Raw genomic sequence first — 12,401 nt, 5'->3', positions numbered from 1 at the left:
ACAACACGCTGGACGGTCAGTGTCCTCAGGAGATAAGGATTCCTTGCTGTAAGACTCCTCTCTCTCTTAGCCGTGTTGGCCTTGGAAAGTCCCCAAGGGTTACCTCTTCCCCTGTCACTCGGGCTTATGGTGGGAGGAGTAAGCACGAAATCTCCCTACACTGAAAGGTCAGAAGGAAATGCAGCACTCCCAGGGGAGATGTGACTGGGGAAAGACCTAGGAGAGAGAAGTGAGAAACTGGAGAAGGGCTGGGGGACTCATCGGGAAGGTGTGGGCACTGCTTGGGACCCTGCCTCCATGTGTAAACCATTGCTGGATTGCCCCCTCCCTGGCCATGGCACAAGTCACCCCAGCCTGTGGAGCCAAGGTACAAGACCTGTCAGAGAACAGCCAGGCAAAAGCACAGAGAATTTTGCTCTCTGACCACTGCTGCCACTGTCAGTTCCCTCGTAGCCTCCTTGGGGGATTTCCCTGCTGAAGGCAGCACGAAGCCCAGCAGTCCTGGAGCCCCTCCTGCCACCATCAGAGCTGCACTGATGTCCCACCAGCGCCTCAGCAGGAGCTCTGCCCACACCCCTGCCCCCTCCCCTCAGCCTTCCAGGAAGCAGAGGCCAGACACAGGGAAACAGGAACACATTGCCCTTTTATTTGTGTTTCTCAGAATACTGTACAAAGGGAGTAAAAATCCTATTCACACGTTGCTTAGAAAGATTTTAAGGTGAAAGTTCCCTATGATACATGAGGTGGGAGATGCAGGGCCAGGAGGCAGAAAACAGGGCCAGTGACCTCTCCTGCTCCCCCGGGCCCCCGGAAGAGGATACAGGTACCCACGCCTTTTCAGAATTAACACTGTCCTTAGTCAGCCAGGGGAAGGGAGAAGGCTCCAGCCCAGGCTCAGGCTCCCAGCCTCACTTTCTTCTCTGCAGGCTAAGATAGCGCCTACAGGCCACACCTGGCTCCTTCCCCTGTGCTGCCTGACCAAAGGTCCTACATGATTCTCGCCACCGACCCCATGTGGGGTGGCCTCACAGCACCACATGTGCCTGCCACACGAGAGGCCCTGCCCAGTGCCAGCCTACACGAGGTGGTTAAGGGGCGAGGGCCTGCAGAGGACCACAGCAGCCATTGTCTGTCACAGCTTCCCTGTACCCTGCAGAAGTCAGGGCCAAGTTGGACCTGTACTAACAACGACTCGCGGGCCTCTTCCCCACCTGTCCATCCAACAGCCAACTCAGGAGTTAAGCCCACAGCAGCCTCCTTCCCCTATTACCATCACATTCTGTGGGTAAACTAACCCTCCAAGCCTGCTTCCCTCCCTGCCCACATCCCCAAGAAGACTGGGTCTAGCTTCTGTCCCCACCCCTCCCTCCCTTACATCAGTGCTCTGCTGCTCCGTGGCCCCATTCTTCTAAGTCTCCACTCCCTATCCCCCCTGCAGCTCCCCAACCTCTACCAGGCCAGGATGGCAGCAGCCCTGGCCCCCTCACCTCCGGGACCAAGCCATCCACACTCCACCCCATCTTCCCCCAACCTGACCCTCCCTACTCCCAACCAGGACCCAGGGTGGCTTGCAGGGAAGCTGCCGAAAGCCTGAGACTTGGATTAGACACCTCTCTGCCCAGAAGGGCAAGGTCCCGTCCCATGCTTGCTTTCACACACACAAGCACACACTGCGTGTCATCAAAAAGACCTCAGAATTACAGTGAAACAATCCAGAAGCCGTACCGCCCTCTGCTCCCTACGCAGGAGTTAAAGTGCTTTGGCTGCTTGAAACAAGTGAGCAGGGGTTTCCCCCACCCCACCCCCGCCTCCTGTCCCAATGCATGGTCCATGTTCAGCCCAGGAGCCCAGCTGATTCCGTGACCACCCCCATGGAGTCTCTATTCAAAAAGCAAAAGGAAAAGACAAAAAAATTCAGAAAAAGTCAGAGCCCAAGGGGGCCCTCCCCAACCCCACTACAAGCTACTCCAAGTTGGCTACTGGGGGAAGCGAGGGGGGAAACTAGGCCCAGAGGCTCAACCCCCACCTCGACAGTGTCCAGAGGCTTCTTCTTCCTGTCTTCAGTGTCGCAGCACAGGCCTTTTCCCCACCCCTCCCCTGTCACCCTGGGCAGAGGAAGGGGCTGCACCCTCAGTACTTATTGATTCCAAAAATCCGGACTCCGTGGAGCTGGGGCAGCTTGGGGATGAGCACGCTCATCAGGGACACGGTGTTGAGGACGAAATGGATCTGATCGTACTTGGTGTAGAAGCTGGTGAGGAAGTACCTGGGAGGGGAAAGGTGGGGAGAGATAAAAAAGACTGTTGGGCCAGGCGCAGTGGCTCAAGTCTGTAATCCCAGCACTTTGGGAGGCCGAGGCAGGTGGATCACTTGAGGTCAGGAGTTCAAAACTAGCCTGTCCAACATGGTGAAACCCTGTCTCTACTTAAAATACAAAATAAGCCGGGCATGGCGGTGCATGCCTGTAATCCCAGCTACTCAGGAGGCTGAGGCAGGAGAATTGCTTGGACCTGGGAAGCGGAGGTTGTAGTGAGCCAAGATCGTGCCACTGCACTCCAGCCTGGGCAACAAGAGCAAAACTCCTTCTCAAAAAATAAATAAATAAATAAGACTGTTGGGAGGACCCCTTCCTCCCTCACTTCCTGGGTGCGGGAAGGCAGAATCCTGGCAGCCAAAGAGTTACAGAAGAGGTCTCCAGGCCAGAGTAAGAAGTAAGAGATCTCAGGGTAAAGAGGCCCCTCCTGGACCAGCGCCAACCTCCCTCCCAACTTCACCCCAAGCCTGTGGGCCTATCTCACTAGCAGGAAGGAGGCTCTAATGGAGGAAACACGGGGCCAGGGAGCCCAAAGCCTGAGCCCAGTGTAAGACCCAGGAATATTCCAACTTCCTCTGTTCATCCCAACACCAGCAGCCAGGGCAGGGCTAATAAGCATGCCTGGGCCCCAGGGTCCTCCAGGCCTTGCCCTGCCTGCTGGTGTCTTCCTGAAGGACAGGCACTCACAGCACGATGGGTGTGATGGTCAAGAACTTCCGAGAGGCCGTGAACTGGACCCCATAGTCCATCTGCTCCCAGTGCGTTAGCAACCTCGCCTTGCCCTGGTCCGGGGTCTCGAAGGGCGTCCCCTTCACCGTGTGCAGGAAGATATACATGCCCTGGAGGAAGACGTCTTTGTTGGAGGCTATAAAAGGCAAAAGGACCTCCAGCCCACCTCCTACACCCAGTTACAGACGGAAGTAACTCCCAGTGATCTGGGGCCTCCCTGTGCTGGGTAGGGGGATATGGGCTGGAGGTCAGGGTGGAGCAGCTGGGAGCCTGGCAGGAGAAGAACAAGGGGACCCCGGGGGACAGGCTAGGCTTGGCATGAGAACGCATGGGGGGAGCTGGCCACAAGACAGGCACAGAGATGCTGCCCCTCCAGGCCATTCATAACCTTCCTGTGCCAGCTGGGAGGAGGCAAGCTGGTGGGACTAACCCCTGCTTACCAGCCAGAGTGCAAGGTAGCAAGTGGTGAGGGAGCAGAGGAGGGCAAGAGTGGAAGACGGCTCGAGAAGCAAACTTGAGAAAAGGGCATTTCTGCACCAGCCTAGGCACCAGGACTCCCGGGTCCTGGGAACTCTCTGGAGCCCTTTGTTCAGCTCTCAGGAATGCATCTTCCAGGCCCACAGCCACCCCACCCTGGCGATGTGGACAAATCTGCAGATTTTATTCCTATCATCGTGCACAGGGCAAGAACCCAGAACGGGGAGCAAGGCAGAGAGATAAGGGCTGGGCCTGGGCTCTGGAGCAGATGTTGTCAGTACGTCACCCTGACATCTGGGCCAGGCCCAGCAGGCTCCTCCTATCCCTCACCCCTGCCAAAGAGCAGCCCACAGGGCAGAGGCAGGCAGCAGGCCGGCTCTCACCATGTTGTGGATGAGGTTGGTGAGAGTCCAGACGACAGGGACACTCACGAAGGGGATGCTCAGCAGCACGACGTGGAGGAGCCCGATGGCTAGCACGTAAGAGAGCCAGATGCCACGGCTGTTCATCACCCGTGTGTTGGGGTTCACCTCGCTGTGAGCTGTGCCCACATTCATCCTGCCGCCCCTCTCCGCTGTTCTGCAAACAAGCAGCACAGGTCAGACAGGTCACACAGCTTTCCCTGCGCCCTCTCACCTTCCGATCCGCTGGAAGGCAGGTCCCTCTTTCCCTGAGAACTCCAGGCAGTTCCACTCTTGATTCTCAAGCATGGAAGGTAGAAAAAAATCCATGTGGACTTAGCTCTACTCATTTCCTGCTGCTGGGCTGGGATAAACCCCAGGCTGCCCCATGCATCACCCCATTGGGACAGGGGCCTGGCAGGGCTTTGCAGGACAGGTCATCAAGGGGCATGCAGCCCCAGAGCAGAGAAGTCAAGGCCCATCCCCCAGTCTCACCCCTTATAGCATTCCCATGAGGGCCCTCTGCTGACAAAGGCCCCAGGAGAGAGTTCTCACTCAGCATGACCCCTGCTGGACTTCCTCTCACGAGGGCCTGATTTGGGATGTCTCCTCTGAAGTCCTTCCCAACAGGAGGGAAAAGAAGTGGGGTCCGTGGGTACAGGCAGCAGGGGATGAACTTCTGCTTCCGCTCACTTCCTCAATTTTTTCAATTCTGGATCTCCCCAAACCCTAACTTAGGAGGACTGATTCAGTAAGTAAAGGGAAAAGGGGAGGGAAGAAGAAATGAGAAAACAACAGACTAGGGACAACCTCTGCCCAGACCTGGAAGGCGTCCCTTCTGGGTGACACAAAACAACCCATCCAGATGTTTTCTCCATTTGGCAGCCACTCAGGCCAGCCCTTGTGATGCCACCCACTCTGTTGCCAAACCACCAGGGCCCTTTTCCCCACAAGAGGGGTGAGGACAGAGAACGTGGCCAACACCTAGAGCTCCCATGGAGAGCTGGAACCCACATCAACATATGCCTCCCAAGGGCACAGACCCGAACCTGTGGCCTCCCTCCTGTCCCCGTTCCTCTCTGTCCTGCTCATCCTCACCTCAGTCTCCCTCAGCACCTGTTTCCAGGTGTACCTTAGACCATGCCTTCCCCTGCCCAGCACCAACAGTAGGAGGCCTGTGGCAGGAGGAACCAAAAGGTGGCCACAACCCACAGTGAGCAGGGGGAAGTAGAGAAGGGAGGGGAATGATCTGCCCCTTGTCCAGAGCTTGGCTGTCCCCAGATCCCTGAGGGACCTGTGATCAGGAGAAGGTGGGGACAGATGGCGCCTGTGTACTGGCTCACCTCACTATCTGAGTAGGGTCCTGCCTGCTAAAGACCATAAGGTCATCACCATGGTAACAGCTCCATCTTTCCTGGGAATGCAGAAGAGTCCCAGATGGAGATATTCCAGAAGTACCCAGAAAGCCACCTCCCTCACGCCCCTGCGGCGACCCCTCCGTCCCAGATGCCATCTATCTCTGATAGGATCCTAGCCAAACCTGCACAGGAGGCTGAATCCTCAGGGGTCAGTTCTTCACTTCCAGGATAACAGGAGCAAGTGTGCTCTTCTCAGACAGCTCCACACTTAGAGACCTCAGGGAAAATGTGACCCACAACACACCATCCCAACAAACAAACACCCCTGCGCCAGCCTGGGGTGCGCTCTGGGTGAAGTGATGCTCCTGGGACCTATCAGCACAGCCCATTAGGCTGGGTAACTGAGCCTCACAGAAATCCAAGGATCTAAAAAGCCAGAGCTGGCCCTGACTGTTTACCTTCCCAGGGCCTCGGGGCTTCAGTGACTAGCAGCCCCTGGGACAGTTACTACACAAAAGCCTACACCTTAGAGGGGAGGGCAACATGTAGCTGAGAAGTGAGGGATCTGAAGGACTTACCTCTGATTAAGGAGAGGGAGAGTTTCCCAAGTCTGACCTGGGAAACTGCCACCCCATCACCTCTCTGTTACCCACACCTAAGGGTTGTTGGTGTAGAAAGCCCACTAACCCTTCCTAGTATCTGTCCCGGAGTGCCAAAAGCCTTGTGGAATCCCAGATCACAAGACCCCATACCCCTTTCCGACTTTCACAGGGCAGTCAACAAAACTTGACAAGCCTAGGAAAAGCCCAGACTTAGGTCCTAGCCGACACCCTCAGACGCTTCTTCCTGAAGCCTAAACACTAGGTGCCCTGAGAGCAGAAAACCACCAGAGACCCCTGAAAAAAAGAGATCAATAAACTAAGAAAAGGACTGGCAGCCAAAAAACACTCGAGACTTTCGAGAGACTATGGGCACACATCACTTCCATTAGTAAAACAACCAAGTGACCCCTCCCCTAGATGAGGAGAAACAGAGAGAAGAGGCTGGCAGCGGTCTACAGCAGCTGAGCTGAAAAGTTCTGTGCCATAGCTGGCAGGTGGCTGCTAGTGCCAGGCCCTGATGTGGTTTCATAACCTGCCTCAAACTAGAGCCTGCAGCAACTGTTCTGTTAACCACTTTTTTTGCTGGTAGCTCTTTTCCCCTCCTTCCTTCCCCACCCCCTTGGCTCCACACGCAAATATCTGGGCCCAGCCAGTATGCTAGACACTCAAGCCAAGGCTGACTGTGCCCCAGACCAGCCACCAGGTGAGCCCTTCTCATTCCCTCCCCCAGAAAAGAGCAGCCCTTACAACAGCAAACCTCCTGTCTTCTGGATGAGGAGCACAAAACATCCAGGACTGGATGGGGACTCCCAACGGGGAGTCCGTGGCAGCACATCACAATGCCATTTCCATTCCGCCCACCCTGCAAGCTGCAGGACCACAGCCGATCACCTCTCAACTTTGGCCCAGCCATCCCGACTGGGGGAGGGCGGTGGGAGCGGAAAGCCTGTGCTAAGGCGAACACGCACTAAGCCGAGAAGAGGAGGAGCGAAGGGGCGGAGTCCTCACTGTTGTTAGGGTTTTCTGAGTGAGACTTCTGGCGGGGGGCCGAGGGGAGGGGTCCCGCTCTGTTCCCCAGCCTGGGACCTCGCACTCGGAACCCGGCCGAGTCTGGGACCCCATCGTCACCTCCACGGGTTCACCCAGCTCTGCAGGCAGCCAAACCTTTATCCCCGAAGCCCAGCCTCTCCCCGCCTCCCACCCCTAGCTGAAGCGCTCCTCCCCGACGTTCCACCACCGGCCTGCAGCTCGTACTTTCTTCCTTGGCCACCTCCCCAGCCGCTGCACCCCCTCGGCTGATGCACTCCCTCTACCCCCACTCACTCTGCCCGGGTCTCTCCAGCCCAGGGCGCCTCCCTAGCAGCCCCCATCTTCTCTCCCGCCCCTCCTCTAGCCCTGGGGCCCCCTGGTTCCGTCTGGGCTCACCGTGAGGGGAAGGAGATCGAGGGCCCGGTAACGGTTCCCGGGAGCAGGGGCCGCTGCTGCTCCAACAGCTGTAACAACCCGCGGCGGCAGCCTCCCCGCTGGCAGCTCCGACCGAATCAGAGCTCCGCGCCGGCCCCGTGATGTCACCACCCCGCGCCGGCCCGCCCAACGCCTCCTGGGAGTTGTAGTTTTTCCGGGCTCCTTTCCCGGCCTCTCCGGGGCCGCACTGTTGGACGTTGCACCGTGACGCGACGGTCAGATCGCATGATAGAACTTTGGTGCGTTAACAATTCCAACTTTTGCTTCTGTGCCCTTCAAGTGTATTTTACCCTTGCTCCAGTTTTGCAGATGAGGAGACTCGGACTTGTAAGTCATTTGCTCTAAGTCTTTGCTGGATCCCAGACTGGATCAAAACCCAGATATTCTGACCCCAAGTGCAGGGTTTTTCCACTGCACTTGGCTGCCTCCGCCCTGGCCCCAGATTGGCTCCTCCAGAAACGGACTGGCCCAGCCCTTTGCCCTGCCGGGCCTTCCTGGGAGCGCGCTTTTCACATTGGCTGAGGTGAGGGTCTGGAGGGCCTAGAAAGGAGCCTGCCTTATTCTCAGTCATGCTTGGCCCAGGCTGCCCGGGACGGGGCCACATCCTTGGCCGCCCCGCACCTGACGTCAGAAGAGGCCACGTATCATAGATTCCTTGATCAGTAGTAAGGAGCCTGAGTTTCTGTCTCGGGTCAGCTTGTGTGGTTTTGAATGAGAAGCTCTGGTCTGCAGTCTTTACATCTGCATCCTCTAAAGGCAAGGGCACAGACTTTACTGCCCGGTCGACATAGGGTAGGCCCCCCTTTATTGGCAGTGTGACCCTGGGTAAATTACTTGTCTTAATCTCCAATTTCACACCTGTGAAACCCCACCTCCAAGGTTGTGGGAACCCAAAAGAATGTATGTAAAGTACCTCTTGCATTGTAGGAATCTATTTAATATTACTGTGGGAGGTTGAACTAAATGGCTCTTGAGGTCTCCTGGGCCACTCCCATTCTCCGTGTCACCAAGAGGCCTTGTCTGAGTAGTTTCAACTCCCTCCCTGGCTTCTCTCTAAGTCCACTCTATGCAGGGCAGGGCTGGAATAGCATGATCAGATTATGTCATCATGGCATGCCAGCCCGACTCTGAATGGCAGTTCATGGCACCCTGAAGTGAAACAGGAAGGAAGAGTCTAGCCCAGGAAAACTGGGGAGCACTTCACTTGGACTCCACCTACACTTCCTTCCCCAGGGGGCTACCAGAAAACAGTTGTCACACAGCTGGAGTGGGACCCCCAGAGGCACTTAGTGGTGACCAGGCAGGTGGGTATTTGAACCGCCCAGAGCAGAACAGGCAGCTTCTTGAATATTTCCAGGGCCAAAGGCCCCAAAAGAGTTCATCCCAAGATCGAAATAATCTCCCGAGTCTGAAATAGCTCTGCCTATGTCCCAAGGAAGTTTTTCTTGGTTTGTGGAGGTGCCTTTCCTTATAGTCATCTTTCTGCAGACATAAGCAAACCCGGTGTTGTTCTTTTCACGGAAACCTCCCCAGCATTAAGGCAAGAAAGGTGTGTCTATTTTTTCCAAAGTGAGCCTGCTTGACTTTTTTTATTTTTCTCTGGGATTCTTCATCCTCCATCAGGTTGATCGAGCCCTCTGGATCTTGATCAGTTTCTTGACATCTGTATGAAGTTCAGTGACCCAGACTGAGACGACATCTCAAATAACTTTCTGACTAATGCACAGTCTAACAGAAAGATTACTGGACATGTCATGCACTATTAATAACTCCTTTTATCAAGGATTTCTTTTTCACAATAGGAACGAACAGAGTTCTGACTCACTCTAGGTTTGTGGTAAATTACAGATCACTTTCTGCTTTATTTAGCTGGAGTCCCTGTCATCATTTTTCTCCTTCTCTAACTCTTTGCCCTCATAATTACCATGTCTTCCCTAAACATCCTTCAGCTGTGAACAGCCCTAAGCACCATTCAGAGTGAGTGACAGCTCTCTTATTTGGTGCTGGGAGACACACAAACTCTTGGACAAACAATTGTCACTGTGTGCCAAGAAGCTGAAAAATTCTTCATGCCTCAGAACCATAATTACACTTCGGGTAGCATATTCTAAGGAAGTTATCCCATGTACAGGAAAAGCTGCAATGTGTCAGGATGTTCATTCCAGCAATATTTATAGTTAGTGAAAAATTGAAAGCAACCTAAATGCGCAAGAAAAAAATTACAGTATCTCTGCTGGATAGAATAGTATGAAGCCATTTAGGACAGATTGTGAAAACCCTGTGGCAGTATGGGGAAGTGTTTGCTAAGTTATATGAAAAGATAAGAACACGAAATACCAGAAGACACATTCCCCAGGGATATAGTCAGCAAAATCTAGAATGAAGAAAATTAGGACAAATACCCAATTCCCTTAACAAAATTGGGGCCAAGTATGGTGACTCACACCTGTAATCCCAGCACTTAGGGAGGCCGAGACAGGCAGATCATGAGGTCAGGAGTTCAAGACCAGCCTGACCAACGTGGTGAAACCCTGTCTCTACCAAAAATACAAAAAAAAAATTAGCTGGGTGTAGTGGCCTGCACCTGTACTCCCAGCTACTCAGGCAGCTGAGGCAGAAGAATCACTGAACCTGGGAGGCAGAGGTTGCAGTGGGCTGAGATCAGGCCACTGCATTCCAGCCTGGGTAATAGAGTGAGACTCTGTCTCAGGAAAAAAAAAAAGAAAGAAAGAGAAAAAAGGCCAGGTGCAGTGGTGCATGGCTGTAACCCCAGCACTTTGGGAGGCCGAGACAGGCAGATCACCTGAGGTCAGTAGTTCAAGACCAGCCTGGCCAACATGGTGAAACTCCACCTTTACTAAAACTATAAAAACTAGCCAGGTGTGGAAGTAGGCACCTGTAATCCCAGCTACTCAGGAGGCTGAGGCAGGAGAATAGCTTGAACCCGGGAGGCAGAGGTTACAGTGAGCCAAGATTGCACTGTTGCACTCCAGCCTGGGTGACAGAGTGAGGCTCTGTCTCAAAAAAAAAAAAAAAAAAAAGATTTTATTAAATTATCAGGCAAATTTGAATACTGACAAGGTATTCAATGATATTAAGGAATTCTAAATGTTCAGGCATGAAATGGAGTTGTGGTAAGTTTTTTTTTTTTTAAATTTAAAAAGTCCTCCTTTCAGACATATATACTAAAATATCTGTGGATGAAATGATACAGTGACTGCATTTGGTTCAAAATAATCTGGGCTGGGAACAATAGGGACATAATAAGATAGGCCATGAGGTGATAATTATTGAAGCTGTGTGATGAGGACATTAAGTTCCTTATATTATTTTCTCTACTTTATTTTTCCTTTTTTGAGACGGAGTCTCGCTCAGTCGCCCAGGCTGGAGTGCAGTGGTGCAATTTCAGTTCACTGCAACCTCCACCTAACAGGTTCAAGCAATTCTCCTGCCTCAGCCTCCTGAGTAGCTGGGATTATAGGCGCATGCCAGTTAATTTTTGTATTTTTAGTTGAGACAGGGTTTCAGGGGTGTCCCATGTTGGCCAGGCTGGTCTCGAACTCCTCACCTCAAGTGATCTGTTCACCTTGGCCTCCCAAAGTGCTGGGATTACAGGCGTGAGCCACCATGCCCAGCCTATTTTCTCTACTTTTTTATGTTTGAAATCGTTCATAATAAAAAGTCTAATCCTGCATGTATGTTAATGATTAAGATAAGCAAAAATAGAGCAGCACTGGTAACATCCTGTGGCACAAGACTGCCAGAGTTCAGCTCCCAGCTCCTCTAGTTACCAGCCGTGTAACCTTAAGCAAGTTACTGAACCTCTCTGTGCTTCGGCTACCTCATTGCTAAATGAAATGGCAAGTGACACTGGTGTTCAGAAAAAAGAAAGTAAATGAAGATGGTAATGATCATGATAATACCCACCTCATGTTGTGAATATTAAATGGACCAATAAATGTGAAATGAAACACTTGAAACAATTCCTGGCACATAATGAAGTGCTCAGTATGTGTTGCCTTTTATTAATTCATTCCACATTTGAATGATATTTGAGCATGTACTTTACTAGATTATGGAAACTCAACAAAATAAAAACAGACCTTGGGGCTGGGAACTGTGGCTCAAGCCTGTAATCTCAGCATTTTGGGAGGCTGAGGTGGGAGGGTTGCTTGAGGCCAGGAGTTCAAGACCAGCCTGGGCAACATAACGAGACACTCCCCACACACACCGCCATCTCTACAAAAAATAAAAATAAATTAGCCAGGCATGGTGGTGCATTCCTGTAGTCCCAACCACTCAGGAGGCTAAGGTGGGAGGATCATTTGAGCCCAAGGAGTTCGAGGCTGTAGTGATCTCACTAGTCCAGCCTGGGCAATAAAGCAAGCCCTGTCTCTTAAAACAACAACAGACAGGGCGTGGTGGCTCACGCCTGTAATCCCAGCACTTTGGGAGGCTAAAGCAGGTGGATCATCTGAGGTCAAGAGTTCGAGACCAGCCTGGCCAACATGGTGAAACCCCATCGCTACTAAAAATGCAAAAATTAGCCAAGCACAGTGTCGCACCCCTGCAATTCCAGCTACTATGAAGGCTGAGGTGGGAGAATTGCTTGAACCCAGGAGACAGAGGCTGCAGTGAGCTGAGATCGTGCCATTGTACTCCAGCCTGGGCAACAAGAGCAGAACTACATCTCAAAAAAAAAAAAAGGAAGTAAAACAACAACAAAAACAATCTTGAATCAGGCTAGAGGGATTTGGGGTGATCTTTTTCATTCTCTAGTTTCAAACTTTGCATAATGTGATATTACCTTTAAATGTTTTATGAAAAGTGTTTTGAAACAAAATAAGCCTAGGTCACAGGCTCTCCCTGCCCTCTGGGAGCTCCTTAGGCCTCTGAGGTAGACACATTCCTCAGCTCAGTGAGCTTCCATCTGGTGACTTGGGAGTGGTGATGGGGCCTCTGCCTGTGAGAGATACACCATACACCCTCTTGTGGGCTGAGATAGGATGATAAACAAGGAACACGTCCCCCGGATGCTGCTGGCCGTGTTCAGAAG

The 12,401-nt window shown here is 52.7% G+C and overlaps 1 protein-coding gene across 5 annotated transcripts; it reads right to left on the bottom strand.

Moving 5' to 3' along the window:
* Positions 1 to 624: 624 nt before the first annotated feature.
* On the bottom strand, positions 625 to 7,424 carry ORMDL3 (ORMDL sphingolipid biosynthesis regulator 3). Of its 5 annotated transcripts, none has more exons than XM_012451985.3 (4): positions 7,307 to 7,424; positions 3,904 to 4,099; positions 3,002 to 3,153; positions 625 to 2,266 (listed from the first exon to the last, which is right to left on the bottom strand). In XM_012451985.3, the coding sequence occupies exons 2-4, from the start codon at positions 4,075 to 4,077 to the stop codon at positions 2,131 to 2,133; spliced, it is 462 nt and encodes a 153-aa protein (XP_012307408.1). In that variant the 5' UTR covers positions 4,078 to 4,099; positions 7,307 to 7,424; the 3' UTR covers positions 625 to 2,130. The 5 variants fall into 5 exon arrangements, with proteins under 5 accessions (XP_012307408.1, XP_012307409.1, XP_012307407.1 ...); XM_012451986.3 differs by having other exon boundaries at positions 3,904 to 4,094; XM_012451984.2 differs by lacking the exon at positions 7,307 to 7,424 and adding an exon at positions 6,639 to 6,761.
* Between the last annotated feature and the right edge of the window lie 4,977 nt (positions 7,425 to 12,401).

The sequence above is a fragment of the Aotus nancymaae genome, unplaced genomic scaffold (assembly GCF_030222135.1).
Source record: "Aotus nancymaae isolate 86718 unplaced genomic scaffold, 86718_ANA_hifiasm-v0.15.2.pri h1tg000089l, whole genome shotgun sequence".
NCBI classification, from domain to species: domain Eukaryota; kingdom Metazoa; phylum Chordata; class Mammalia; order Primates; family Aotidae; genus Aotus; species Aotus nancymaae.
This window is presented reverse-complemented; position numbering and strand designations above follow the sequence as displayed.